Source organism: Lepidochelys kempii, chromosome 7 (assembly GCF_965140285.1).
Source record: "Lepidochelys kempii isolate rLepKem1 chromosome 7, rLepKem1.hap1, whole genome shotgun sequence".
Lineage (NCBI taxonomy): Eukaryota > Metazoa > Chordata > Testudines > Cheloniidae > Lepidochelys > Lepidochelys kempii.
The window spans coordinates 94,114,016-94,141,034 of NC_136386.1; the positions used below are offsets into that span (position 1 = coordinate 94,114,016).

The 27,019-nt window shown below is 38.6% G+C and overlaps 1 protein-coding gene across 9 annotated transcripts in view; it reads left to right on the forward strand.

Moving 5' to 3' along the window:
* The window catches only part of IDE (insulin degrading enzyme), a 183,262-nt gene that overhangs the window by 90,304 nt on the left and 65,939 nt on the right, over window positions 1-27,019 (forward strand). For 6 of the 9 annotated variants that reach the window (XM_073353894.2, XM_073353898.1, XM_073353892.2 and 3 more), the window contains exons 2-7: window positions 12,600-12,784; window positions 14,797-15,004; window positions 16,743-16,912; window positions 20,408-20,530; window positions 22,895-23,007; window positions 23,486-23,648. The exons of 1 other annotated variant lie outside the window; for it this stretch is intronic. In XM_073353894.2, coding sequence (XP_073209995.1) covers window positions 12,625-12,784; window positions 14,797-15,004; window positions 16,743-16,912; window positions 20,408-20,530; window positions 22,895-23,007; window positions 23,486-23,648 — 937 coding nt within the window. In that variant the 5' untranslated portion in view covers window positions 12,600-12,624. Of the gene's footprint in view, window positions 1-287; window positions 1,809-12,599; window positions 12,785-14,796; window positions 15,005-16,742; window positions 16,913-20,407; window positions 20,531-22,894; window positions 23,008-23,485; window positions 23,649-27,019 lie in introns of those variants that run through there. 2 more of the 9 variants (XM_073353896.2, XM_073353899.1) reach the window with 2 other exon arrangements.

Below are 27,019 nucleotides of genomic sequence, written 5' to 3' on the forward strand. Positions count from 1 at the left end.
GAACAGCACAGATCCTTGAGGGACCTTGCTATTTGTCTGACCACTTATTCCTACCCTTTGTTTCCTATCTTTTAACCAGTTACTGATCCATGAGAGGACCTTCCCTCTTATCTCGTGACAGCTTACTTTGCTAAAGAACCTTTGTGGGATCTTCTCAAAGGCTTTCTGAAAGTTCAAGTACACAATATCCATTTGATCACCCGTGTCCACATGCCTGTTGACTCCCTCAAAGAATTTTAATAGATTGGTGAAGCATGGTTTTACCTTTACATGTTTTACCTTTACCCTACGATTTCATGTTCATCTATGTGTCTGATTATTCTTTTCATTGGTATAATTTCAACCAATTTGCTTGGTACTGAAGTTAGGCTTACTGGCCTGTAATTGTCAGGATCTCTTCTGGAGCCTTTTAAAAATGTTGTTATATTGACTATCCTTCAGTCATCTGGTATAGAGGCTGATTTAAGCAGTAGGTTACATACCGCAGTTACTAGTAATTCTGCTATTTCATCTTTGAGTTCCTTTAGAATTCTTGAGTGAATACAATCTGGTCCTGGTGATTTATTACTGTTTACCATTTCCCCCAAAAATCTCCTCTATAGACACCTCAATCTGGGACAGTTCCTCAGGTTTGTCACCTAAGAAGAATGGCTCAGGTGTGGGAATCTCCTTCACATCATCTGTGGTGAAGACTGATGCAAAGAATTCATTTAGCTTCTCTGCAACAGCCTTGTCTTCCTTGAGTGATCCTTTAGCACCTTAATTGTCCAGTGGCCACACTGATTGTTTGGCAGACTTCATACTTCTGATGTACTTAAGTTTTTTGCGTCTTTTGCTAGTTGCTTTTCAAATTCTTTTTTGGCCTCCCTAATTATACTTTTACAATTGACTTGCCAGAGTTGATGCTCCTTTCTATTTTCCTCAGTAGGATTTGACTTCAATTTTTAAAGGATATCTTTTTACCTCTGTCTCTCTTTTAATCTGTTAAGCCATGGTGGCAGTTTTTGCTTCCCTTACTGTTTCGTTTTTTATTTTATTTTTTTAAATTTGGGGTCTGTATTTTGTTTGAGCCTCTATTTATGGTGTTTTTAAGTGGTTTCCCTGCAGCTATATTCATGTCTTGGACCAGATCCTGTGTGTCACTTAGAACTAAATCAAGAATTGCCTCTCCCCTTGTTGGTTCCAGGATTAGTTGCTCCAAGAAACAGTCATTAATGGTGTCTAGAAATTTTATCTCTGAATCCTGTCCTGAGGTGATGTGTCCAGTCAATATGGGGATAGTTGAAGTCCCTCATTATTACTATGTTTTTTATTTTTGTAGCTTCTCTTATCTCCCTGAGCATTTCACAATCACTGTGACCATCCTGGACAGGTGGTCAGTATTATGTTCCCACTGCTATAATGCTCCTTCTATACATTCAGCATGTCTTTGGCATTTATTGTCAGTTCACTGGTTGCCTTTCTTACTGTTACAATCAGGCCAACGATGCATTTCCATACAACTTAATCTTTTGTATATTGTTTTCATATCTTGTTTTCTTGCTGACTCCTGTAGTTGTTGAGCCTTTTACTTATCTAGTCTGTGATTTCTATACCACTTTGCACGATGCTTTTATTACTTCCATTATCCCAGCATTCTTGATTTGTTTACATTTTCCTGTAGTATTCTTGTTTTGTTGCTTGTCCAGCTTTTCCTTGTTTGCTTATGCCTTCCAATAACCTTCTGTGCTGTATTTTGTATTGCTGCATTGCATGAAACAGACATCAGAAGGCTGGAAGCAGTAGAGATGAGAGCTCTTCAGAAAATGGTAGGTGTAAAGTGGAATGATTTTAAGAGAAATGAAGTTAGAAGTGATGTGAAGTCCGGGTATGGGATTGGATGTAATAGAAAAGATTATGATGGTGGGGACACTGGAGAAGACACAGATGATAGAATGCTAAGGAAAATAATGCAAATATAATCAAGGTCAGTCAGACCTAGAAGCTGACCACAGACTAGATAGTGAATCGTTTATGTGGACGTGACCGGGATGGACTTAATGGAGGAATAACCCAGGGACAGGAATGAATGGTGAAACTGTACTACTCTCCATGACTGTAAAGATGCTTTGGGATGGTAAACAAGAAAATAAGCAACTGTTTGTTTTTAATTTTTAGACAACCTTGAAAATGGTCATTGGTGTCCCACTTTCAAGTGCCTCTTCATAATTTATTCCATTTAATTTCCAGCACTGTTGTAAAAGGTGCAATGAGATATATTTGGAGATTACATTAAAAATATTGGGAAAAGACTAGTTTCACGTTTGCCACTTTTGATTGCCTGTAGTTTTAAGGTGAACTTGGATAAAGTTTATTTACTTACATTTGAGTGTGTGCTTAAGATACTCAGTTTGGTGCAGTTTTAAAAACAGATGTGAAAACTAGATTAGGGTGGTAAGTAATTTGTTTAGTTGTTTTGTTGCCTCCTGTGTCTGTCAAATCTGAAATTAAATTGTGTAAATTCTTTAGGGACTGATGGTAAAAGTGATGAGAGTTTTTTGGTTAAATTCCCTGGTGTAGACATTGCCCTTTACTTCTCTGGAAAATTATGTGGCGTCAATGGGAGGTTTGCCTACTGCAGACTCTCTCACTGAGAAGTAAATTTTGAATTGTGGCAAGAGGGGAACTTCCTCAAAATGCACCAGATCAGCACTAATTTCAAGGTAATGATCATCCCCAAATTTAGCTTTTTGAAACAGTAGAGTACATTGACTTCTGGGTTAGATATATTCTCAAGAATAAAATTAGAATAAACATTCTGATTTTGTAAAACCAGAGTTTTCAGTTTATAATTTTTTTTTTTAGTGGAGTTGATGAATTATACTTACTAATTATTGCAGAACTTTTTGTGAGGGGTGTTTGCCAAATGATATCAAATTTTATGATGAATTCCTGCTAATTCCTGTGGGCAGAAGAGTCTAATATATGTTCAAAATTTTGAACAGTTTGCATAACAGACAATTGATAACAGACAATATTAGTTATTTAACTTGAGCTTAGCGTGATATTGGGGAGTTAGGTAAATTCTTTGACCTCTGAATTTAGGTAAGAGAGCTATTGAAGCTATGGAAGTGTAATATCTTAAAGAATCCTAATTCCCAAATTTGCAAGAAAGAAGTAGAAAATCATATGTTAACCAGGGAATAAGGGGAGCCTAATAGCTTTAGTGTACATTTGAACTAGTGATATAAGAAATAAGGGTAAAATATTCTGCAGCATCCTTTATAATAATGTTCTGTTATGTTAGTTTGCTTTTATGTGTGGAAAAGTACTCCAATTTTGTTCCAATTTGTTATTAGAATTTTATTTTTCTGTGATGTCAGAATTTTGATAAAACATTTGATTGTTAGTTTAAGAAAATACTTAATTATTAACTCATTTTAACCAATCCCATTATAGCATGCAAATGAATTGAGGGAAGGTGAAGAGAGGAGGCTGATTATTGGATGACATACCTCTAGTGTCACTATTGCATTGGTAAGGATGTCACAATCCTTCCATCTGGTGATGATCTGTTCCAAGAGCACTAGTGGATGTGTGAGGTAAAGGGGCAGGAGAAAAGACACACAAGAGAATGGGGATCTATTCTAATATCGCAGCCCCACCAGAATATAATGAGTTTTTCAACAAATTCTCCAGAGCATTCAATTCAGCACTATCTTCTCTGTAAAAGAGGTGAGAAACAAATTCACCATGATCCCCACTGGCTGGGAGACCTGCTGCTCAGAGCCTTCTACTGAAAACACCGAGCTCCTGAGAGTGTCACGCCAGGCACTGTTGGCAGAAAATGTAAACGTAGGTGGATTAATGAAAATGCAGCGAGTATAGACTAACGATGGAGATCTAGATAAATTAAGAACATGGGCAGGTATTGGCTCATCATAAACTTCAATCCATGGCAACTACTGGGTAATGAGATCTGGAATAAAAACATAATGTGCATATATAAGGACTACAAACACAGTTTGCAGAATTTGGAACAGATGAAAAATTTGGAATTGATAGTAGATCACAATCGTGATCTTTATATAATGCCAAGGACACTTTTGGAGCTCAAATAATAATTGTAGTGCATTCAGTGTAGTATAGTGGTGTACTCAAAAAGGGTTATGAAACATGAGCTGAAAAAGCAGTAACAAAAATTGTGCTGTTTGTTCATCAGTTGATATAGACATGGTTTGAGTATGGTTCAGCACACCGGAGAGATGCATTTATAGTAAAACTGATTGTCTGAAGGTCTCAGGGAAACCCAAAACCTGCAGATAACTGGAGGAGCTCACTGAGCACAGACTTCAAAATCTGAAGAGCTGGCATCCCAACTATAGCCATTCAGCTTGATTCTCTAGAGCTGATGATTGTTTATAGATGTTCATCTGCCTCAGCAAGACTTGTGGGCTAATGTGTAGGGCTCTACCAAATTCACGGTCCATTTTGGTCAATTTCACAGTCATAGGATTTTAAAAATCGTAAATTTCATGGTTTCATATATTTAAATCTGAAATTTCATGGTGTTGTAACTGTAGAGGTCCTGACCCAAAAGACAGTTGTGGGAGAGTCACAAGGTTATTATAGGAGGGTTGCAGTATTGCCACCCTTACTTCTGTGCTGCTGCCTTCAGACGTGGGTAGCCAGAGAGTGATGGTTTCTGGCCGTTGGCCCACCTCTGAACGCGAGTGTAGAAGTAAGTTTGGGAAACACTGGTCTCCCCAATGAACTCTGTATAGTATAGGATAAAAGTACACAAAAGACCAGATTTCACAGTCCATGACGTGTTTTTCACAGCTGTGAATTTTGATAGGTCCTTACTAATATGGCTTAAACATATACATCCTGTTGATCCAGCAGATCTTGAAGAAAATTTTGAAGCCAGTGCTCAGCAAGCCATTACTCTTGGCTATGCACCAAAATTTTTGCATTGTTGTCAAATGCTTCTGGTAACTGGGTTTCAAATACTGTAAATGAGGTTTGACTATACTGGCTAATGTGCCAACTGTATTTTCATTTAAAAATTGTTTTCTAAAATAACTATAGATTGACATAGGTATCACATGCAGTTTAAAAATTAAAACCCCGGTCCTGGAATAAGTTTTTCACAGGTGGACCTCAGCAGTCTCTCAGAGCCCCATTGAAATCAGTGAGGCTCTGTGGGGATGCAGAGGTCCACCTGCATGGATCTCATTGCAGAAAAAGCACCTTAAAGTATACCACTTGCTTTTACTTACTTGTAAAATAGAAATCAACAGGTATTTTTCCTCAGCACCTGATCTATTATACTGAAGAGGGCATTTTGGTGAGAGGGGGACATGAGTACTTTCTGTATCCCCATCATTGAATGTGAGCCTGCTTTCCGCTCAGCCCGTTCTTTGCATTCACCTGTTATACTGCCCTCTGTTTAGGTCTTCTCCTCACTTGCACTTTTTGAGCAAGCACCACAATTCCCAAAATGCTGTACAAAGGAAAATTTCTTGCTGCTGCCTGTATTTTGTTGGGCCACTTGATGCTGGTATGGTTTTGTGGCAATACTATGAAAGTATCTTAATTTAAAAAATATTATTTTAAATTATTTAGAATGAGTCTTCTCTAAATAGCTAAGACATTTTGTGGGTCATATCGTTGCTGCTCAACTTAGTGGTGGTCATACCAGCAACAGAGATATTAGCTTAATACTAGCATCTTAAGAGAGGAATCAGCACTTTGGAATTGGGCAACTTACCCAAAAGTACAAGTGAGGGGAAAGAGGCAAGCAAGTTTTAGAAGGGCAGACAGGAAACCTGTCTTCTAGAAGGAAGCGTAGGTTTGATCTGAAAGTTTAGCTTGTAAAATGCTTTGGGATCTTTGGGTGAAAAGCACTGGAGAAGTACCTGGTAGTATTATACCCAGAAACAATCTTAAGAGAACATTAAGGTTGCACAATAAACCATTCATAAGTAGGGAAATGCCATTTCACGCCTTGTAATTTTATTCAATCTTTTTTTATTTACACCGATTTCATTGTAAAAATGATCAGACATATTTCCATTGCCTTTGATTTGCCATATATGTTTTCTTCTCACCAAAAGTTATATTTTAATAATTTATTCAGCACCCAGGAGGCTTAGTATTCTTGGTGGACAGCACTTGCCTCATCATATATTTCATTTGTCTTTTTCATAAGCCCAAGTCTGTTGACCTTCCAGGCATTGTGGGGGAGGGAGAGGAAACTATCTATTCTGTTTTTTAACTCTGAGTTGGGTTTGGTGCAGCAGACTATGTTTTGGGTGTGTGCATGTGGCTTTTTTTTTTTTTTAAATGGTTTTATTTCCTATCCTGCTTAAGTGTTAGGGCCCAAATTCTGCAAACCCCAGCATAAGTACAACTTGCTCTTCCTAGTAGGCCTATTGATATGATGAGTAAGGGCATGCAAGATCAGTCCTTTGATTTTGATTTGAAACTAACTGTTTTGGAATGTGGGGGTGGGAGAAGTAAGCCTAACTGTACCCAATTTTGCTAAACTAGAGCTAGGTTGTGAAGGAGATAGAAACAGAGAATTGGAATTATGACAGTATACTCTGTGGTCCTTCACAAGGTATCAGTTGAAATGTATGGGATTTCACAGTGGGCATAGCATTTCATGAGTCATCGTTGTAGATGACATGTTTCAGAGTGGTAGCCGTGTTAGTCTGTATCAGCAAAAAGAGTCGAGGAGTACTTGTGGCACCTTAGAGACTAACAAATTTATTTGGACATGCATCTGATGAAGTGGGTTTAGCCCATGAAAACTTATGCCTAAATAAATTTGTTAGTCTCTAAGGTGCCACAAGTACTCATCGACTCAATGTAGATGAATCATTAAAGCTAATGATAAAACTTCATGACTTGAGGGTGTGGGTTCAAAATAATAAGGAAGTAGCAGGTGACAAAAAAGAAAATCAGGTGTATTATCAAACACAGGGTAGAAAGTGTGTGGAACACACTTCCAAGGTTAATGCACCAGTAAGCAACCAGCATGTTGAAGTCTGAAACCGAATTAGACATACATTTAACTAAAAAGGATAGAATGCAAAATGTTTATTAATTGAATAGTTAAGGTGAAATCCAGGGTTTCAGGAGCCTCCTTTGTTTTTCTATATTCCCTGTTGTCTGGCATAGCAGATTGAACTGATGTTAAGTACTGTTTGAATTTTCAAGTATTTAACAAATAGAGCAGTATTGCTTTTATTTAAGAGGAACCCAGTTGCTGTGGAGCATTTCTAATTAGTTCTGTAATTCTGTGAACGAGAAGTCAGGTTTTTTGTAGCAGTCTGTTTGCATTATAGCATAGCATTAATAATACTGAGGCATAACAATAGGAATTACTATACTGGATCAGACCAGTGGTCCATATAGTCCCATATCCAGTCGTTGACAAGTGGCCAATAGTAGCTGCTTCATTTCAGAGGATGACCTCGTGCAGTAGGCAATTATGGGATAACTTGTGAACCCTGAGCACAACCAGCTCAGCCATTGTACAGGATAAAATTTGGTAGATAGTTTAGTTTTAAACTAGAATTTAGACACTGGGATTGCGATTCTTGTGTGTGTCAATACTTGCATTTGATTGTAACATTGATATTAGAATGAAACTGTTTTATAATTTGTAATGTGATAGTGCCTGTTTTGCTAGTAGAAATGTCTACATTTTTAGAAAGCAATCTCCTCCTACACGCTTGCAAGAGTTCATGTTCCTCGCTGTTGTTTAGAGGTATACTGATTCTAATTATTCTCTTCTGATGCTTTCTGTATTCAGTATCTCTATTTAAAAATATAGAGTAGTAAAGTTTTGCCCTTATTTAAGGATACCTCATTACTTATTGTATAAAGCTTTCAAAGGGAGTGGAGTAAAGAAGGTTATGTTTTCATAAGTTTCAGGTATTTCAACATTTGCTGCTCACATTGTTGCCTTACTTGACTGAGCGTATGTCTACACAGCAAGGAAAAAACCCTTGGCTGGCCCATGCCGGCCAACTTAGGCTCGTGGGGCTCAGGCTGTGGGGCTGTTTCACTGCTTTGTAGACTCCTGGGCTTGGGCTGGAGCCTGAGCTCCGGGACCCTGTTGTGTGGGAGGTGTTGGGGTCACCCTGCAGTGTAACCCAGGCTGGTAAGAGCCAGGGTGTGGCTTGCTGGCTGCAGCATATCCACAGACATAGCTGGGAGTGACTTGTATGCTGGAGGTTGAGAGCAGTCCAGACTGGAAGCTACAGCAGCAAAGCAAAGCATCCCAGGTTAGAGAGCAGGGATGACACAGCCAGTCATTAGTCTGGATTGTACCCTTGAAATGTCACAGTAGTAAAATCAAATCTAATCATTAATAGCTCCAGTGAGGGAATCCTAATCTTTTTGTTCTCGTCAAAAACTATGCTGACCATCTATCAAATTTTACCTTGTGTAAGAATGGCTTGGTTCTGATCCTTTTTTTATTTTATTCAAAATAAACTTTTGATTTTTATTGTTCAAAATTTAATTATTTTTACAAAATATAGTAGACAGAAGGGAGAAATAACTGATTCTAAGTTTGCTAATGACAACAAGATCCTGTTTTTTAATTAAACACACACACAAAGGCAGTATTTCTAGGATAGGTCCCCTGAAATTTTTACAGTTCTTCTGGGGCAGTCTCTATGACCAATTACAGTGAATTCAGTGGTATTAAATGGTCTAAACTTGCAGAATTTTTGGCTCTTGAATTATTAATTTTTTCTGATCATAACATATACTTCGCCTGTAATACTTTTAGCTGTTTTACTACATTAGAATTCTACTTACTGAAATAAAAAATCCACCACAAGATGGTGACCTGGACACTGAATAATTTGAGGATTGTGGATTTTCCACTGATGTTTTGAAATGGTTTTAAAAACCCACCACTAAATTAACTATGAAAGCCTTAGGAGTTTCCAGGTGTTATCAAACTTTTTCATATTGCAAGCCATACTGTAGTAGAGAGTCTGATAGACAATCTCCCCTCTTGTTTTCAGTCATGTGGACCACCTTCCCTCCATATGTAATCATGTAACATTTATGTGACAGCAACAATTGCTTACAGTGAAAAGTAATATTAGAAAAAATTATATATTTTAGCTGTATTTTAATGCAATGTTTAGCATCTGGAAACAAGCAGGATAGAAGCACCATATGAAAAGCCAACTTTGTGGTCTACCAGCAAGTCCTCTATGAACCACAATTTGGGAACACTGGTTAGAGTCTGGAGTTTGGAAAAGAGGAGGCTATAAAGTATATCTTATTGTGCTGTCTGTTGCCCATTTAAAAACATTTTTCCTATTGAACTGATCAAGAGATGAGGAATGTAATTTACTACTTGTTAACCATCTAATAGTGTAATTAGTTTACTTTTTTCCTCCCAGAATATATTAAATATAATTTTGACTACTCTTGGCTCACTGAGTTTAGTAAATAAAGTAACTTAAAATCATACAAAATATAGACTGCATTATATGTTGTCTTAAAACCTCTCATGTAATGTCTTTGAAAGGCTCAGTTGTTCGGTTCTGTTTTCCTTTCTGCAGATGTGCTGTGTTGTTTTAAGTTATACGTCAACTTATAAGGGCTATTGAATTTAAAAATGCTCTCACAGTCTCAGCCAGGATATAAATTGGGTCTATATTTCCAGACTTTTGACCTGGAGACATAGTGTCTCATACAGAATTAAGTTTTCATTTTGAGGAACCTCTGAACCCTGAAGTACTAATGATGACCGTCTTTTTTTGTTCTTGTGTAACTAGAAACATACAGGTTTCAGAGGGGTAGCTGTGTTAGTCTGTATCAGTAAAAACGAGGAGTCCTTGTGGCACTTAAAGACTAACAAATGTATTTGGGCGTAAGCTTGCGTGGGATATAACCCACTTCATCAGATGCATGGAGTGTAAAATATAGTAAGCAGGTATAAATATACAGCACACAAAAAGATGGGAGTTGCCTTACCAAGTGGGGGTCAAAGTGGATGTGACCCATTTCCAGCAGTTGACAAGAAGGGGTGAGTATCAACAGAGAGATGGGCCCACATCCACTTTGATTGGATTGGCCTCGTTAGCACTACAAAAAGTAATTTTCCCTCTGTTGATATTCACCCCTTCTTGTCAACTTTTGGGAATGGACCACATCCACCCTAATTGAATTGGCCTCCCTAGCACTGACCCCCCACTTGGTAAGGCAACTCCTATCTTTTCATGTGCTGTATATTTATACCTGCTTACTGTATTTTCCACTCCATGCATCTGATGAAGTGAGTTATATCCCACGCAAACTTATGCCCAAATAAATTTGTTAGTCTCTAAGGTGCCACAAGGACTCCTCGTTGTTAGAAACATACAGTAAAGGCCTTGCTCTAGAAGGCCTAAGAGCATTTGAATCATTCCGATTCTGGAGGTGTTAACATTCACCTCATTGTGATGCTCATAGTATCACCTTCAGCTGCCCACAATATTTATTACACCTGTGGTGTAAATTACATACGTAGCTGGTCCCAAGGGTACTGTTCTGTCGAAGGGTGGTAATCTAGATGAATGATGACCTATACCACTTTTTCCTTTTCCATACCAATATGGCTGTAGAAAGGGGAACTTTTAAGTTGTTTTCCATGTAGCGGTATTTTATTTAAATAAGCACTGTAATTTTCACCTCCAGAACTTCACTTCTGAAGTCTTTTAATATTCTAAAAATATCAGTTGGTATGCACAGATCACAAGAGAGCTAGTTAAAATATTATATGCTTTTATAAGCCGAATGGTATTTCACCTAATAAATGTCATGATTGAAGATATGGCACAGTAAATGTGTGAGGAGCTACATAATAATATTAGTCATTTCAGTACCTTATAGTATACAGTCTTAAAGCTTCTGAAAATAAATGAATTTGGCTTTTGTTTTAGTGATGCCCAATGTGAATTGAAGACAGGAGCAGCAATATTGTCAAACCCTTGAAATTGCATATATTGTGCTTCTGATGGAACTGTACTTACAGCAGTTTTTACCATAAACAAATATTTATTACACAAGCTCATCATATCTGGAGGCTTAGGCTCAAATCTGGTTTAGCTCCCAAGCGAGTTTAGTTTGCTAGCTATTGACCAGGCTCTGGTCACTTAACAATATGTTGTGCCACGGACAAAAATGTTGTTTGTTTGACATTCTCTCTTACGAACAAGCCCTTCACTGAAACATTAATCTTGTAAAGCAGCATTAAGATTCATTGGCAGAGTTACATGTGGAAATTTACTACCTGACTGCGCTGTGCTGGCTTCAAACATTACTCTCTCATTTCCCATTTCTGTGATTGCTTTATTTAAAAAGCATGTAGTTTCAAATAAAATTGAACACTTTTTAAAAATCAAGATTCATGATTGGGATGTCTCGTGTTTTTACTTTTGCAGTTTACCTGGATTTGATAGCTGCTTTCAACTACCTGAGAGGTGGTTCCAAAGAGGATGGTTCTAGACTATTCTCAGTGGTCGAAGATGACAGGACAAGGAGTAATGGTCTCAAGTTGCAGTGGGGGAGGTTTAGGTTGGATATTAGGAAAAACTTTTTCACTAGGAGGGTATGAAACACTGGAATGCGTTACCTAGGGAGGTGGTAGAATCTCCTTCCTTAGAAGTTTTTAAGGTCAGGCTTGACAAAGCCCTGGCTGGGATGATTTAATTGGGGATTGGCTCTGCTTTGAGCAGGGGGTTGGACTAGATTGACCTCCTGAGGTCCCTTCCAACCTGATATTCTATGATCTAAAATTTAAAACAACAAGAGAATGTTATTCCAAAATCTCACTTGGTGTTGAACATTTCAAAATGTTGCTGCCACGCCAGGAGACTAGTTTAGTTTACTGTATCTCTAGAACTAGTAAACTCTAAAAGCAGTTTTTAAGAATTGAGGCAGTTGAATTAGAGCAGCAACCTGGGGAACAGGAAAGGTTGGATTTGTTCCTCAGTTTGCCAGCGATTTACTGTGAAACCTTGGGCAAATTATTTAACCCTTCCCTGGCTGCGTTTTCCCATCTGTAAAATTGAATTAACACACTGTTCTGGAAAAGTGCTTTTGAGATCCTAGGATCAAAGGCAGTCTATGACAGCATAATAATAGTCTTCATGATAGTAAACATACCTATTATTATTACTTCATGTTTTTCTTTTGATTTTAAGTATAGATTTTTGTAAAGTTTCAATATAAGTACAAAGATATTTAAAATAGGTTGAAGATGGATTTGGCAAGATTGCATTGTAGCCTTTCATTTTTTTTATTATAGTTGAATAGGGTGGCTGATGTATATCTTTGATAAGATATTAATTTTTTTAATTACTGTGAGAATGGAAGTTACAGTAGATTCTGTGATGTGATCCAGTCCCATACGAAGTCTCCTGATTTTAATGGGAGTTGCAGTTCCTTAACATCTCTCTGAATCTGGACCATAATTCGGCATACAGGACAGGTTTTAAAGGTTCTGCACAGGGAATTAGGTTTTCCTCACAATTTATCCTTTGAGATAGTTAGTTAAATATAAATTAGGAATTTTAATTTCTACTATTTTCTTTTAGGCTTCAGAAGAATATTCATAACAAAATGAGCAATCCAGCTATTAAGAGAATAGCAAAGGAAATTATCAAATCACCTGAGGATAAGCGAGAATATCGTGGATTACAACTGGAAAATGGCATCAAAGCAATGCTCATCTGTGACCCCACCACAGATAAGTCTTCAGCAGCACTTGATGTACACATAGGTATTTAATGAACTTATTTCGTATTCTGTTCCACTGGCTTTGCATTGCAAATAATTACTGCAGTACGTTTCTGTGAGGAAAAGGAATCCGACCTACTTTCAGTGTGCCACTAATTTCAGTGTTTTAGTTGCAAATAAACCAATGGTACATAGCACAAAATATGGTAGCATTTACAGAAGTTGTTTTCAGCAGGTTGCACAGCCTTCTATTATTGGGAGTTCCAGTTTTATTTCTCCATATATCCTGTTAGAAATTATTAGACCCAGTTAAATTTTCCTGATGTAATATATGCTCAGTCAGTGGTCAGACTTGTAATTTTAACCATATGATTACACGTTCTGAGGGAGCCATTTTTTTAAAAAAAAAAAAGGGGATGGAGAAATCATTCCGTCTTGCTTTATCTACCATTCTAGATTTTTGTTTCATGCATGTTTGTTGTAATGATTATGGGCAAGAAAAGCAGCATAATGTGCCAAGAGGAAAACCTTAATCTCTGATATGGCAGTGTTTGTCTACACTGGAACACTCAGGAGAATTAAGGTGAATTAACTAAAACTGTGAAGTTAATTTGCACAAATTAAAGTTCCTTTAACCATCATGTGGATGCTCCCATCCAGAAATAAAGTGGCTTTAGTTCACTCTCTTAATCTGGAGGATTACAGAGAATTAAATCCTTTTTCTTCTGAATGAGAGCATCCACACACAGTTTTAAATGGTCTTAAATTTATGCACATTAACTTTACACCTTTAGTTAATTCATCATAACTTTCCTGAGTGTGTTCCCATGTAGACAAGCCCTTAGAGTGTTGACATAAAGTGCCCGGGGTGAAAAACAAAGGCAGTTATTCTGCTTCCGACTCTGACAGTAACAGAAAAGCAATCTTTTCCTAGATCTGAAAAGTCTAAGATATTTCTCTGTTCATATATCATAGCTTTCAGGAAAGATGTGTGTTACAAATCAGTGTCTAGACTTTTTCATATCTACACACTTCAGAGAGTAGCTAGCTAGCCTCACCAATGTTGAAATCTTATACTGTGAATTTCAGTTTATAGCAGAGGTTATCAATATTTTTCATAGCGTGCATCACATCTTAATAGACATTTTTTTTTTTTCCCTCATGGACTACCTCCCCTCCCTTTTTGAAGTGACACCTCTCCCTTCTATTCACAATTGCATAGCAACTTTGTGGAAATCGCAGCAATGGCTTGCGTGGAAATGTAATATCAGCAAAGCATTTAGTGTAGGGGTGGCTAACCTGTGGCTCCAGAGCCACATATGGCTCCTTGTATAGGCACCAACTCCGGGGCAGGAGCTACAGGCACCAACTTTTCAATGTGCTGGGAGGTGCCCACTGCTCAACCCCTGGCTCTGCTGCAGGCCCTGCCCCCACTCCACCCCTTCCTGCCCCCTTCTCTCACCCTGCCATGCCCTTGCTTCTCCACCCTAGAGCCTCCTGCACGCCACGAAACAGCTGATAGGGCGGTGCGGGGAAGGAGAGGGAGATGCTGATTGGCGGGGCTGCCGGTGGGTGGGAGGCCCTGGGAGCAAAGTGCGGGAGCTGATGTGGGGCTGCTGACCTATTACTGCAGCTCTTTGGTAATGTACATTGGTAAATTCTGGCCCCTTCTCAGGCTCAGGTTGGCCACCCCTGATTTAGTATATCATTAGCTGCCTTTTAATGCAGTGTAGTTGCTGGAAACAAAGAGGAGAAACCAGAACCATATGATCATTCAGTTCTCTTCAGACTAAAAATGGTCCGTGGGCCTCAGTTTAGGAGTCACGAGTATATGGTGATCCTAGCTTGGCCCAGAAGAAAGAAACCGAGTTTGAGCCCTCTCAAGGTGACTAAGTTGCTCATTTTGAAATATCTGTTTTGAACATTCGGTTTGTTTTCCTGTGCGGATGGAGTTAAGTGGAGGTTCATAACTACAGAATTCACATAATTGGTTGCACACTAGTATAATCTAAATGCTTTTTAAAAAACTACTTTAATGTGTATTTTTCTCTGCAGGTTCATTATCAGACCCCCCAAACATTGCTGGGCTTAGCCATTTTTGTGAACATATGCTGTTCTTGGGAACCAAGAAGTACCCAAAAGAGAATGAGTATAGTCAGTTTCTTAGTGAGCATGCAGGAAGTTCAAATGCTTTCACCAGTGGAGAACACACCAATTATTACTTTGATGTGTCACATGAACATCTAGAAGGTGCACTGGACAGGTAAACAGATTTGTTACTTCTAGTTTTCTGAGGGGTTTTTTTTGGTTGACATTTTGTAATATCTGAAACAAAATCATAATTATATGTTGAACTTTTGCTGACAGGATTACATCTTGTATTATTATAGGTGGGGTTGGTAGCACTGGCTGTTAGAGTTGACTTGTGTTTAAGGCATGGATTTTCCATGTGATCTTGGGCAAGTCATTTTAAGATGTGATCCAAAGCTCTATTGAATTCAGTGGGAGTCTTTCCATTACGTTTAATAGGCTTTGAGATAGGCCTTCTTTGCCTCAATTTTCCTATCTGTAAAACTGAGACAATATTATTTCCTTTCTTCTACCTTTTTGTCTGTTTAGACTGTAAGCTTTTGGGGGCAGGGACTCTCTCTTATTCTTGAGGCTACATTTTAGTCATGGGTATTCTTAGTAAAAGTGATGGACCAGTTATGGGCAGTAAACAAAAATTCATGGCCCGTGAGCTGTCCATGCCTTTTACTAAATACCCCTGACTAAAACTTGTGGGGAGGGCTTGGGAGGGCAGCCCGGCTGCTGGGGTTGGGGAGGTTGGTTGGGCTGGGGCAGGTTCCCTACCCAGCTCCTGGAAAGCGGGGACTCTAGCTCCACGTGCTGCCTCCGCTCTACCCTAAGCCCCGGTTCTGCAGCTCCCATTGGCTGGGAACCGCAGCCAATAGCAGCTGCGGAAGCAGCATGTGGAGCTAGGAGTTGCGGGAGGGGGAGTTGTTGTCGCCCTTCTGGGGAGCTTCCCCCACCAGGTAAGCACTGTCCCACACCCCAACTCCCAGTCCTGAACTCTTCACCCCCCCACCCCCAAGAAAAAAACCCACAAAAAAAACTCTTGCTGCTGGAGGGTAGGGGGGACCTGAGACTGCCGCAGCAGCAGCCGGTACGACTGGCCCAGGGGCTGCCTGAGCTGCGCAGGCGGCCCCCAGGCCAGGCACGCCAGCTGCTGCAGAAGTCACGGAGGTCATGGAAAGTCACGGAAGGGTGACTTCCGTGACAAATACGGAGCCTTATTTATTATGTGTTTGAACAATGTCTAATACAATGGGGCTCTGATCCCTGTTGGGGCCTCTAGGGCTATAATAATAAAGATCACATGATGGTGAATAGTTAGAAATGACAAAAGTTGCATGGTATGAACATCTTGGTTATTAAATGAATGATAAAATGAAAGATTGAAATTATTTTATGGGCTGAGTTGCATCAGTTATAGGAAATGCATTTATAGTGAGTGATATGTGATAGTATTTATGGCATTTTGTACAGATCAAGGTTTATATGTTTGGTTTTACTTAGGTTTGTATAAGTCTGTGTACCATTTATATAACTTTCGATAAATATTAAAAAATAAACATTTGACATCCTCCATGGATGCACTGCACTATATTAACAAGAGTGTTGGATTTTCACAACACTCTTCTATGGTAAATAAGTCATTGTTGATATTTTACAGATGGAGAAATTAAGAAGAAGATGATTATGTGATTTAACTAGAACCACACAGCAAGTCTCTGGGAAAGCCAGGACTTGTTTCAGGAGTTCTGAGGTTCTAGTCTTAAACTGTTAATTAACAATAAATTAAAATATTACATGAGTTTTTAAACTTTGTGGCTTGAGGGTTGGTTTTTGTTATTGGGTGTTTTTTTTTTATGTGCAATAATCCTGACTTGGAAAATGTTTACATTTTAGTTGTGCAAATTTGTAAAATTTTCTTTTAGGTTTGCCCAGTTTTTCCTATGCCCTCTGTTTGATGAGAGCTGCAAGGAAAGGGAGGTGAATGCTGTTGATTCCGAGCATGAAAAGAATTTAATGAATGATGCCTGGCGATTGTTTCAGTTGGAGAAAGCTACTGGAAATCCCAATCATCCCTTCAGTAAATTTGGAACAGGTTTGTTAAAATAGACTTACCCATCTATTAGAGCTGACCTAAGATCAGGGCTGTAACCAGGATGGGGCAAGTGCGGCAGCCACAGGGCTGGAAGAATGGTGCGAAAAAGATGAAAAAAATGGTAGAGGGTGCAAATATGCTTGCTTGCCCCAGACACACAAATGCCCAGTTAAAGTTCTGCATAAAATGCATGCTGAGACTGTGTAAAATTGGTGAAGATAGGACTGAAAGCAATTTCCTTTTTTCCTCCATACATGTTTGTGGTGATTCATTACATTTTCCACACAATAGATTAAAAAAAGAGCTGGACAAAACAAATGGAACAAACTGATACAAGACTAGGAGTTTGGTGATGACACAGCCTTTATGATGATGATGATGATTTCAGCAGTATACAATTCTTTTGTAACGACTGGAAGTGAGTCTCACAAGTTGGGACTGTAAATCATTGTGAGAGAGAGAAAGTGGATGAAGAGCATTTAAATTACCAGCAGCCAAATAGCATTTTGCTAACAACTGTTGCATTGGGAGGACAAACTGAGCAGGTTAAGTAAATGAGGAAAGCTTAGCAAAGCACTGGTGCAATTAATGGATGTGTGCATCAAGACAAAATCTAGAGCATAAATCACAGTGGGCAACAGCGATAGATGGCTAAGAAAAGTGAGGCCTTGGTTAAATAGGTGGCTAAATGGCTTTTACAGGATTTGTTGCTCCTTAGGTGCCCTTTAACAGCTGAAGAAAAATTCAAATTAACCTTTATAAAAATATATTTGAGTTTAGATACCATTTATCTGTTTCCATGTATGTAAAACAGAAAAGCTTTAAAATGGACAGAGAGGCTTGATTAGGTTCACTTCGCAGAAGTTACTTTTCTACACTTTACTACAGAGCTTTTTTTTGATAATTTCAAATGAATAAGTATATTAGCTAGCAAATTGTGCTAGTACAATAGAGATTTAAGTTGTGTTTAATTCTTGGATATCAGGTGCTTTTTCAGGGCTTTATCAACCCCTTCATGGCCACAGAAATCCGATGCCTTGAGGACAGTGGGACTGCAAGTGTGGGGTTGCCAGAGATGACCCCTAGAGAGCAAATAAGAACATTATTACAATTGATGATGATGTCCTTGGATTCTCAATTAATATTTAACATTTGGATGTAAGGCTTTCAGAAGGGTTCTCTGGCTGTTTAATAGATGCAGTGTCTGACTAATCAGCTCTAGCATCCTAAAGTGGTAAGATTATTTGGATGAGGACATGTTGACTTTCTCCTAGTAAGGAAGAACTCTCTGAAGTGGGAAATCATTTTAAAAATGTACAGAGAAAAATCTAAGGAAAGTGTTGCAAGTTACCTATCTGATGATCCATGGGAGAAAATCCAGTGTCGGTGGATTAATTTCTAATCAGGAAAAAACAGTTTCTGTAATCTCAGCGAGCCAGGGTTTGGTGCTCATGAATCAGTACTGTGCTGATGGGGGTGAGGAGGGGCGGGGAATCATTTTAAATCCCTGTGCCAATCCCAGGCGGAATCCAGAAAGTTTCAGAAAACATTTTCTGCAGGTTAGAAGAGTTCCTGTTTAAATATTTCTTCTTTATGCAACTGTCATATCCATAGATAGCTGTGGGGATTTATGGCTGGTCAGGATTACAGATCTTTTCTAGATAGAGTGCCTGAAATATATTCAAATTCAGTAGTAGTAATAATACTAAGATGATAATTCTCAATATCTATAGTACTATTTTACGCCCCAATTCTGTAATCAAATATTTTAAAGTGGACAGTTTGCATATATGAGTTGAAGAACCAGAGCCTTCATTTGTGGGTTTTTTAATTACACAGAGGGTTGCCAAGTGTCTCACCTTTGCATGATGCACACACGTGGCAGCCCTGTCTGCAGCTGAGATGTTATGCATTCTGCTGGGCTGCAGGAATGGGTGTGATTCCTACTTCAGACCACCACGGGTCACTGTGGAACCTATTCTCCCATCAGCCAAGCAGACTCTCCTTGTGCTGCTTCTCATGTTGGATAGACAGTCAGCCCACCAGCTTTCTTCCTAGTATCACCACTCAGTCCCCGGTAACCCCCATACACTCATTGCCCACCTAATCCAGCAGCCCCAGACATCTGTCAGCGATTCAACTCCCTCCCCTGACTCTAGATACCTTCCAGCACTCTCCCACAACCACCTCTCCCAGACATCAAGCACTGTCTGGTGCGCTGCCTGCCCACCCACCCACATACCCAGTCGCTTTCTGGCACTCATATATATCCTAGCAGCACAATTTTTAACAAATAATCATCTGGTACCTTGCCCTGTTTTTGCCAATCCATTGCCTATTTCTGTGGGAATGGAAATGATAGACTTAAACATTTAGGTGAGTCTTTGGAACATGTACTTCTACATTCTGGCTTCAGGCTGAGCTCTATAATGTCCGATAAGTTCCTGACATCTGTGGTCTGCTTAGCAGAGGTAGAGGGAGACCAGGGAAAAAAACAACCAAACATTTTAAAAACAAATAACTTTAAAGAACTATTTTTATGTGTTTGTATGCTCTTTTTACTTCAATTTCAAATATAACTTTTTAAATAAAAGTAATAAATCCTTTCATGAAGAGTTTGTATACTGGATACCTGTGGTTTTTGGTTGGTTGAAGTCCTGAAACTAAATGTACCTGCAACCTCTGGTACAAGCTTATACTATGCCTGGTGTTTACTTATTGCCTTGGTGATGTATGTTAATTGCTACCTGTGTTGGAGATTTGTTTAACAGCATGTTTATACTTCTTGCTGTTGCATATCCTGTGTTATTATCTCCCTCCACCCTATTGTCTTGCTTCCATCCTCCTACCTTATCATTGAATGTTCCTTTTTTCTGGTTTCTTTGTTGTTTGGCTGTAATGTAAAACTAGTCTTAGAGTTGGTAGCCTATCAGAGTTCTAGTATGTTTCTTTTACATCCACGTGACTGCAACAAAAGATTTCCAAGTGAAAGGGAATGGACTAGAATTCAACTCTGATCATCTTGTTTTTCACAAATTCTGACTTTTTTTTCTAGTGTCACCTCATTACTCTTGCACCAGACAAGACTGTTGCTTTAACTACAAACCTAAATATTTTCTTACAGTAAAAGTTGCCATCAGTGCATTAATGTGACACCTTCAAAACTCAATAGCTGTGACTACTTAAATGGGAATTTTTGTTTATTTGAAAAAGTCTGACCTGTAAGCTTTACTGCAAAGTTATCTGTTTTCCCAGCCTTTTAAGAAAGGAATGGGTTGAGGATGGAAGAGTTGATTGGTCCTGATGAGATTAGTTGATATTTGTCCAATCTGATGTTTTTGGTATGTACTTTTATTTAAAAATAAATAAATAAATCTTTGTACGTACACCTTGAAGACAGGAGAATCAGACAGGGTTTTTTCAGTTTTTAAATTCATATAACTTGTATGTGTGTCCAGCAATAAATATCTTCATGATTTTTATTTTGTATTACAGGGAACAAATTCACTTTGGAAACTAGACCAACTAAAGAAGGAATAGATGTAAGACAGGAGCTGTTGAAGTTCCATTCCACTTATTATTCATCAAATTTAATGGCTATTTGTGTCCTAGGACGAGGTGAGTACCAAACTTTTAATGGTAGTTTCTTAGTTAGCTGAGTGTGATTTTTACATCTATTATTTGAATTCTTATAGAAGAAAATAAGACATACTTACATCAGCTAAGATTTTTCTCCAGGCTTTTAAACAAAGGAGGCTAGGGTCGCAATCCTGTAAAGATGTTCTTAATTTATACACTGTGAACAGTCTGAAGTCAGTGAGAATACTCATTGCCCGCACAGTTCAGTGTGTGTATATATTTGCAGAATTTTTTTTTTTTTCTCCCAATCCTAAAACTTGCTACGGAATGCTACATGATAAAGGAGTACTTGTGCCTCAGATAAGAGAAGTTTTTAAAATTTATATGAATATATTTTTAGAAATTTACCACAATCAGTTTAGCAGATCTAGTCTGAAAATACTTTGCATAATTTGTGATTTTTCTCTGATGCATGTTTGTGTAATTCCACAATGACCTACAGGACATATAATCAAAGATAGAAGGGCCAAAGTTTAATCTAGATATTTGTTTTATAGAAATTTCTAAATTAGATAAGAAGCCTTAATTTCAGAGATGCTGCACACTCAAGATTCTAAATTAAGTCAGTTAACGTTGCAGATGCTCAACACCTCCTAGAATCAGGACTATATTTTTTGTGAGGGTTTTAAGAAGCTTAATAACAATGTGTTGAAAAACTTTTAAATATGCTGGCAGACCAGTACTCATGAGCCAAACTACAATAATATAACGGGGGGTCAATACATGATCAGACAAAATATGTGAAATTAATTTTTAAAATCATGAAAAGTACTTTGACAGATTTTATTATTAATTAAATTGTCTGCCTCTAAAGTAACATCATGTGGAAATACTCATGCTTTAAATAAGAACACCTGACATCTTCGGTAATAATAGGATGAACTGTCTACTTTTAGAAAATACTGCTTTTGAGAAAAAATAAATTGCTGCGGCAATGACATTGAACATTGTTTGGAACATAAACATACCATATGTGGACTTGTACATGCCAGTTAATGCATGTGCTTGAGTACTTTCCTTATCTTAAACATATGAGTAGTCCCACTAACTTCATTGGGACTACTTGCCTGTTTAAGTACATTCCTAAATCAGGGCTACAAAGAGTAAGAACAAAAGAATGGCCATATTGGGTCAGACCAATGGGCCATCTAGCCCAGTATCCTGTCTTCTGACAGTGGCCAATGCCAGATGCTTCAGAGGGAATGAACAGAACAGGTAATCATCAAGTGATCCATTCCCAGCTTCTGGCAAACAGAGGCAAGGGACACTTCAGAACATGATTTCCATCCCTGTCCATCCTGGCTAATAGCCATTGATGAACCCATCCTCCTGAACTTACCTAGTTCTTTTTTGAACCCTGTTATAGTCTTGGTCTTCACAACATCCTCTGCAAAGAGTTCCACAGGTTGACTGTGAGTTGTGTGAAGAAGTACTTCCTTTTGTTTGATTTTAAACCTGCTGCCTATTAATTTCATTTGGTGACCTCTAGTTCTTGTGGTCTGAGAAGGAGTAAATAACACTTCCTTATTTACTTTCTCCACACCAGTCATGATTTTATACACCTCTATCATATTCCTCCCCCCTTAGTCGTCTCTTTTCCATCATCTGCTTTTTTATCATCAACTTCTGTGGTACCTTGCCTTTTTCTGTCTTTTAATATGAAATTAATTGACAAACTATGCTTGTGAAATTATAACCGTAGGCCCACTGAACTGCCTGTGTTCTATTACCCCCCTCCGCTGTTCTGCTGGATGACCTGGGGCAAGTCACCTCACCTTTCTGTGCCTCAGTTTCCCCATCTCTAAAATGGGGATAATGATACTGACCTCCATTTAAAGCACTTAAAATTTTTCTGATGAAAAGCGCTTATATAAGAGCTAGGTGGTATTATTATTATTATTTATTAATGGGAGTTTTGTATAAGTATGGACTGCTGGATCAGGCCTCACGTGTCTAACTCATGCTATCCTGCTTTAGTATGGCAGAACATGTGGTTTGTAAAATTACATGTTGATTAGAGAACTGTGAACATCTTTGTTTGTTTTTCCACAGCCTTAATTTGACCTGCAAACTGTTGGTGTGTGGGTGTAGGTGTGTTTGTTTTTAAGGTGCTCTTTCTTGTTTCCTTTAGGTTTATAAAGCACAAAACCTTATCTATAAGTAATAAAAATAAATCTCAGAATATATTCCGTCTCTCCAAATAATCGTAGTTCACTTGTTGGTGATGGGGGAGCCATTAAGTCCAACCTTATAATTTATTATTTTTCTAAAAAAATATGTAAGTCCCAGATTGCTGGAATCTTCTGACAATGATTGTGCTATTTCTAATGATTCTCTTTTTAGAATCCTTGGATGAGCTGACCAGTTTGGTAGTGAAGCTATTTTCAGGAGTAGAGAACAAAAATGTCCCATTACCAGAATTTCCTGAACATCCTTTCCAAGAAGAACATCTTCAGGTAAGTTGTGAGACTTTCTGGTATACATTCACTGAAGGGTACAGACCGTAACTCTGTTCTCCTACTTTTTCCATGTAGAAATAACACCATCATATACTTTACTACTACAACTACTGCAGGTGTCTATAGACCATTCAGCTTAATCTAGCTAAGTTCATAGTTAAAATTGTGCATTTGAATGTGATTGAGAAATGAGGATTCCAAGTGTGTGTTTGGGTGCTAAGGCTTGTGAGTTGAGATTACTGTGATTGTGAATGTTGGGTTAAAAATTCAGGAAACAACAAATTAACAATTGTGTTGATAAGGTTACTTATGTGCATTTCTTAACTCTAAGTAAATGGGGTGGGTTTTTTTGTTTGTTTTTTTGTTTTGGTATGGTATGGTATAGAGGTGTGTGTGTGTGTGTAGGAGGGTATAATGTATGCTCCTGAAAAGATGAAATACTAGAATCAATGGAATGTTTTATTTTTACTTCTAGCAACTTTACAAAGTGGTACCTATTAAGGACATTAGAAATCTTTATGTCACATTTCCAATACCGGACCTTCAGAAATATTATAAATCAAACCCTGGTCATTACCTTGGTCATCTCATTGGGCATGAAGGTCCAGGAAGTCTTTTATCAGAACTCAAAGCTAAAGGTAAGCCCACTGGAAGTGAACTGTTAAAAGTAGTGCATTAAATATGCCATGAAACCTTGAAGCAATATTTCACTTCAGGTTGACCTCTGAGAATTAAAAGCTTAAATATCAGAAATCTGAATAAATTAAATCTTAATTCTAAGTCATTTCTCAAGTATTCTTTTTTCTCTGTTTGGTTACAAAGAGAACCTCAAATATTGAAACTATTGTTTCTTGGATCCCATTGCTACAATTGGGTTGTCTCTCAAAACATAGGCATATTGACTTCCCTTTTGTATTGCGTCACTGATGTTGGGGCTAAGGGCAGCACCTCTCAATGACCAAAACGGTGTGTCTTTGGCCTCTGTTGTTCATTTTACTGTGATTGGTAACTTTCTGTACATATTCTTATTGAAGTTTAGCCAAATTATTAATTGCAAAATCATTTTACTGAATACCATCCATGCATACAATGTATACCACTGAGATATCCATTACTGCCAGAATGAGTTAGTTAATGCCCAAAACAACTGCAAAGAAATATAGACATTCATATTTCCCTTATGGTAATTATACGTGTTGCTTTCTCAGAAGGAGTTTGTTTTTTTTTCTCTGTACATTAATGGTTCCTCTTCTGGGGTACCCTTGATCTTCAAGGGTGGTGTGTAGTCTCTTATTCCTTCTCTTTAAGGGGCTCTGTGACCCATCTTAGGACCAATGGGGTCCGTGGTTCATTGTGTGCAATGTCTCCACCTAGTAGCCAGGTGCATTTACTAATAACCCCTATGGCCCCTATCTAGGATATTACAGTTTATAGTAGCTGGGACACACGGACAAACAAATAAACATAAATAATATTCTGTTCCTGGAAAGGATAGGGATAAATTAAAAGGAGGGGAAGGGAACAGGCAAAGGAGTCAAGAATGCCAAATGAATGGGTAATTAATCTATTTAAGAGCAACAAAGTAAATTGCAGGTTTGTGTGGCCAATGTCTTCCTTTCCTGAATCAGAAGGAGCAACAGCATAGGGTAACTGATGGTCTTCTGCTGACCTCTCAGGAAAAGGTGGAGGTTGCAAGGAGTGATAATATGAGGGCATTGTTGATCTATTATCTGTTGTGTGACAATAGATGAATGTGACGAGGTCCTGACTGGTATCTTCACCAAGTGTCCTATTGTCAGGATCTGACTTCTGTGCAGGATATTAGAGGGACCCATTCCTTTCTATAGCTTGAGTTGACAGACTGGCAGGCCAGGCATTTTCTCTTTGACTATGTGTGGCTCAGCCTTCCACCTTTCTGCAGTTTTGTGTGTCCCAGAAATGTGCAGATTCCTGGTGAGGACTCTGTTTTTTGTATGCAATTCTTGGTCTCTGGCCTGGGGGTCATAGAGTCCTTTGTTAGTATGATTGTTTTGTTGTGCAGCAGAAGTGGCCATGGTATGTCTTTTGAAGTTGTTCTTTTAGACAGGTAGTCTGTTGAAGGTAGTATACTGAACTGATGTGTCTCCATCTGAAGTGAGGGCCGTGGGCCAGATAGTAATCTTTAAGGGATACCCCACACCTGCCAACATAGGGCATAACATTGGCCAGTTGGGGATACAACCAGAAGCTATTCCTCTTGCATATGTTTACTTCACCAGCCTGTACATTGCTTCCTTACCACAGTTGACTAAATCCAACATTCAGGGGCTCAGAGGACAGATCTGTGATTGAAGGATGTTTTGTTAGCAGTGATAAAAGGACACTCTTTTTGGCCTCTACAGTGAAGTCCATGTATCCTGACATGACTTTACTACTCCGAGTAGGAGTCCACTAGCAGAAATGCCAAAACAAAGTTTTACAGGTAGATAGCTTCTAATGTTTGGTCAATAAGCTGAGTGTCCAGTGTCTTCATTATGCATATAATTGTAGGTATATACAAGATGAGACACGTTGACTCTGACTGTGTTTCTGTTGAGAGTCCTGTGTACCCAATGTGTTTTAACAGCATGCAGTTGAACCTCTTCTGAAGGTCTCCCTATGGGTAATAAGGGGTAGTGTTCCAGGTTTTGGGGGTTTTTTTACCCTTACGACATGTAGCAGCTCTTGCTGAGGCAACTTTCAAAAGTTCATCTTTGGTCTGTGTGTATTCTGGTAGGTAACCCATAATGCACAATACATTGGCAACAGTGGATGCAAGTTGATCCTTTGAGGGGTAAGCTTGCGCATCCTTGTAAAGTAGTCAGTGATGACCAAAGTATTCCCAATATTCCTAGTCTGTTTCCAAAGAGAGAGAGAGTCCATACAGACTAGCTCTATTCCTCCTACACTAGTAATAGTAATGAGAGGGGCTGTCCTCTTGGATATGTCTATACAACAACTAGACACTCAGTCATGCCTCAGTCCAGTCACCTTTCTCAGGCAGTTCTGTTACCAGTCTATGTTCTATTGTGGTCTACATGACAGAGTGTCCGCACCAATGTTTATACTCCCAAGAAGGTACTTCAGGCTTAAGTCATATATTGTTATATCAGACACTCCACTTTATCCTGTTGTACTCAGTTTTGTGGTAATGAGCGCATAGGTCAGCGGGTTATCTATTCTGACTTTTTGGAATTTCACCCCATAGAACTAGTCCTGAAACTTTTCTACCATTGCTCACTTGAGCACAAGGATCTCCAACTTGTGAGCAGGATACCATTGCTCAGAGTCCAACGGTCTTTGGCTAGCAAATGGCTATACAATGTTATCCGTCTGGATGCTCCTGGTAAAGCACAGCTTCATGCCCACTAAGACTGGCATTTGTATGTAGGATGTAAGGCTATCGGCATAGGCTAATACTGGTGCATTAGTCAGTAGATGCCCTCTTTTGAAGGCTTGTTTAGTATGCATCCCACTGATCACCAAAGGGTTCAGACGCACAGTAATACACCCTGACAGATGATTTCTTGATAGTCTTCCCTTTTCTTTGAGTGGGTGGGTAACACTACGTCATACAACTAAGTGGCTTTACCACAATGGAGTAACTCTTCAAAAATCTCCTGTAGTACCCACAGAACCCTGGGAATGTTTGCAGACCCTTCAGGTCCTTTTGCTGAGACACTATGGTAAGGGCTTCCATCTTTGCTGTATCTGTTGCAAATCCTTTGTCCAATACAATGTGGTCCCATGTACTTCACCATGAGTTGGTAAAATTGTCACTTATCTATTTATTAGGGCTGTCAAGTGATTAAAACAATTAATCGTGTGATTAATTGCACTGTTAATAATAGGATACCATTTTAAAATATTTTTGGATGTTTTCTACATTTTCAAATATATTGATTTCAGTTGCAAAACAGAATGCAAAGTGTACAGTGCTCACTTTATTTTTGATTACAAGTATTTGCACTGTAAAAACAACAAAAGAAAA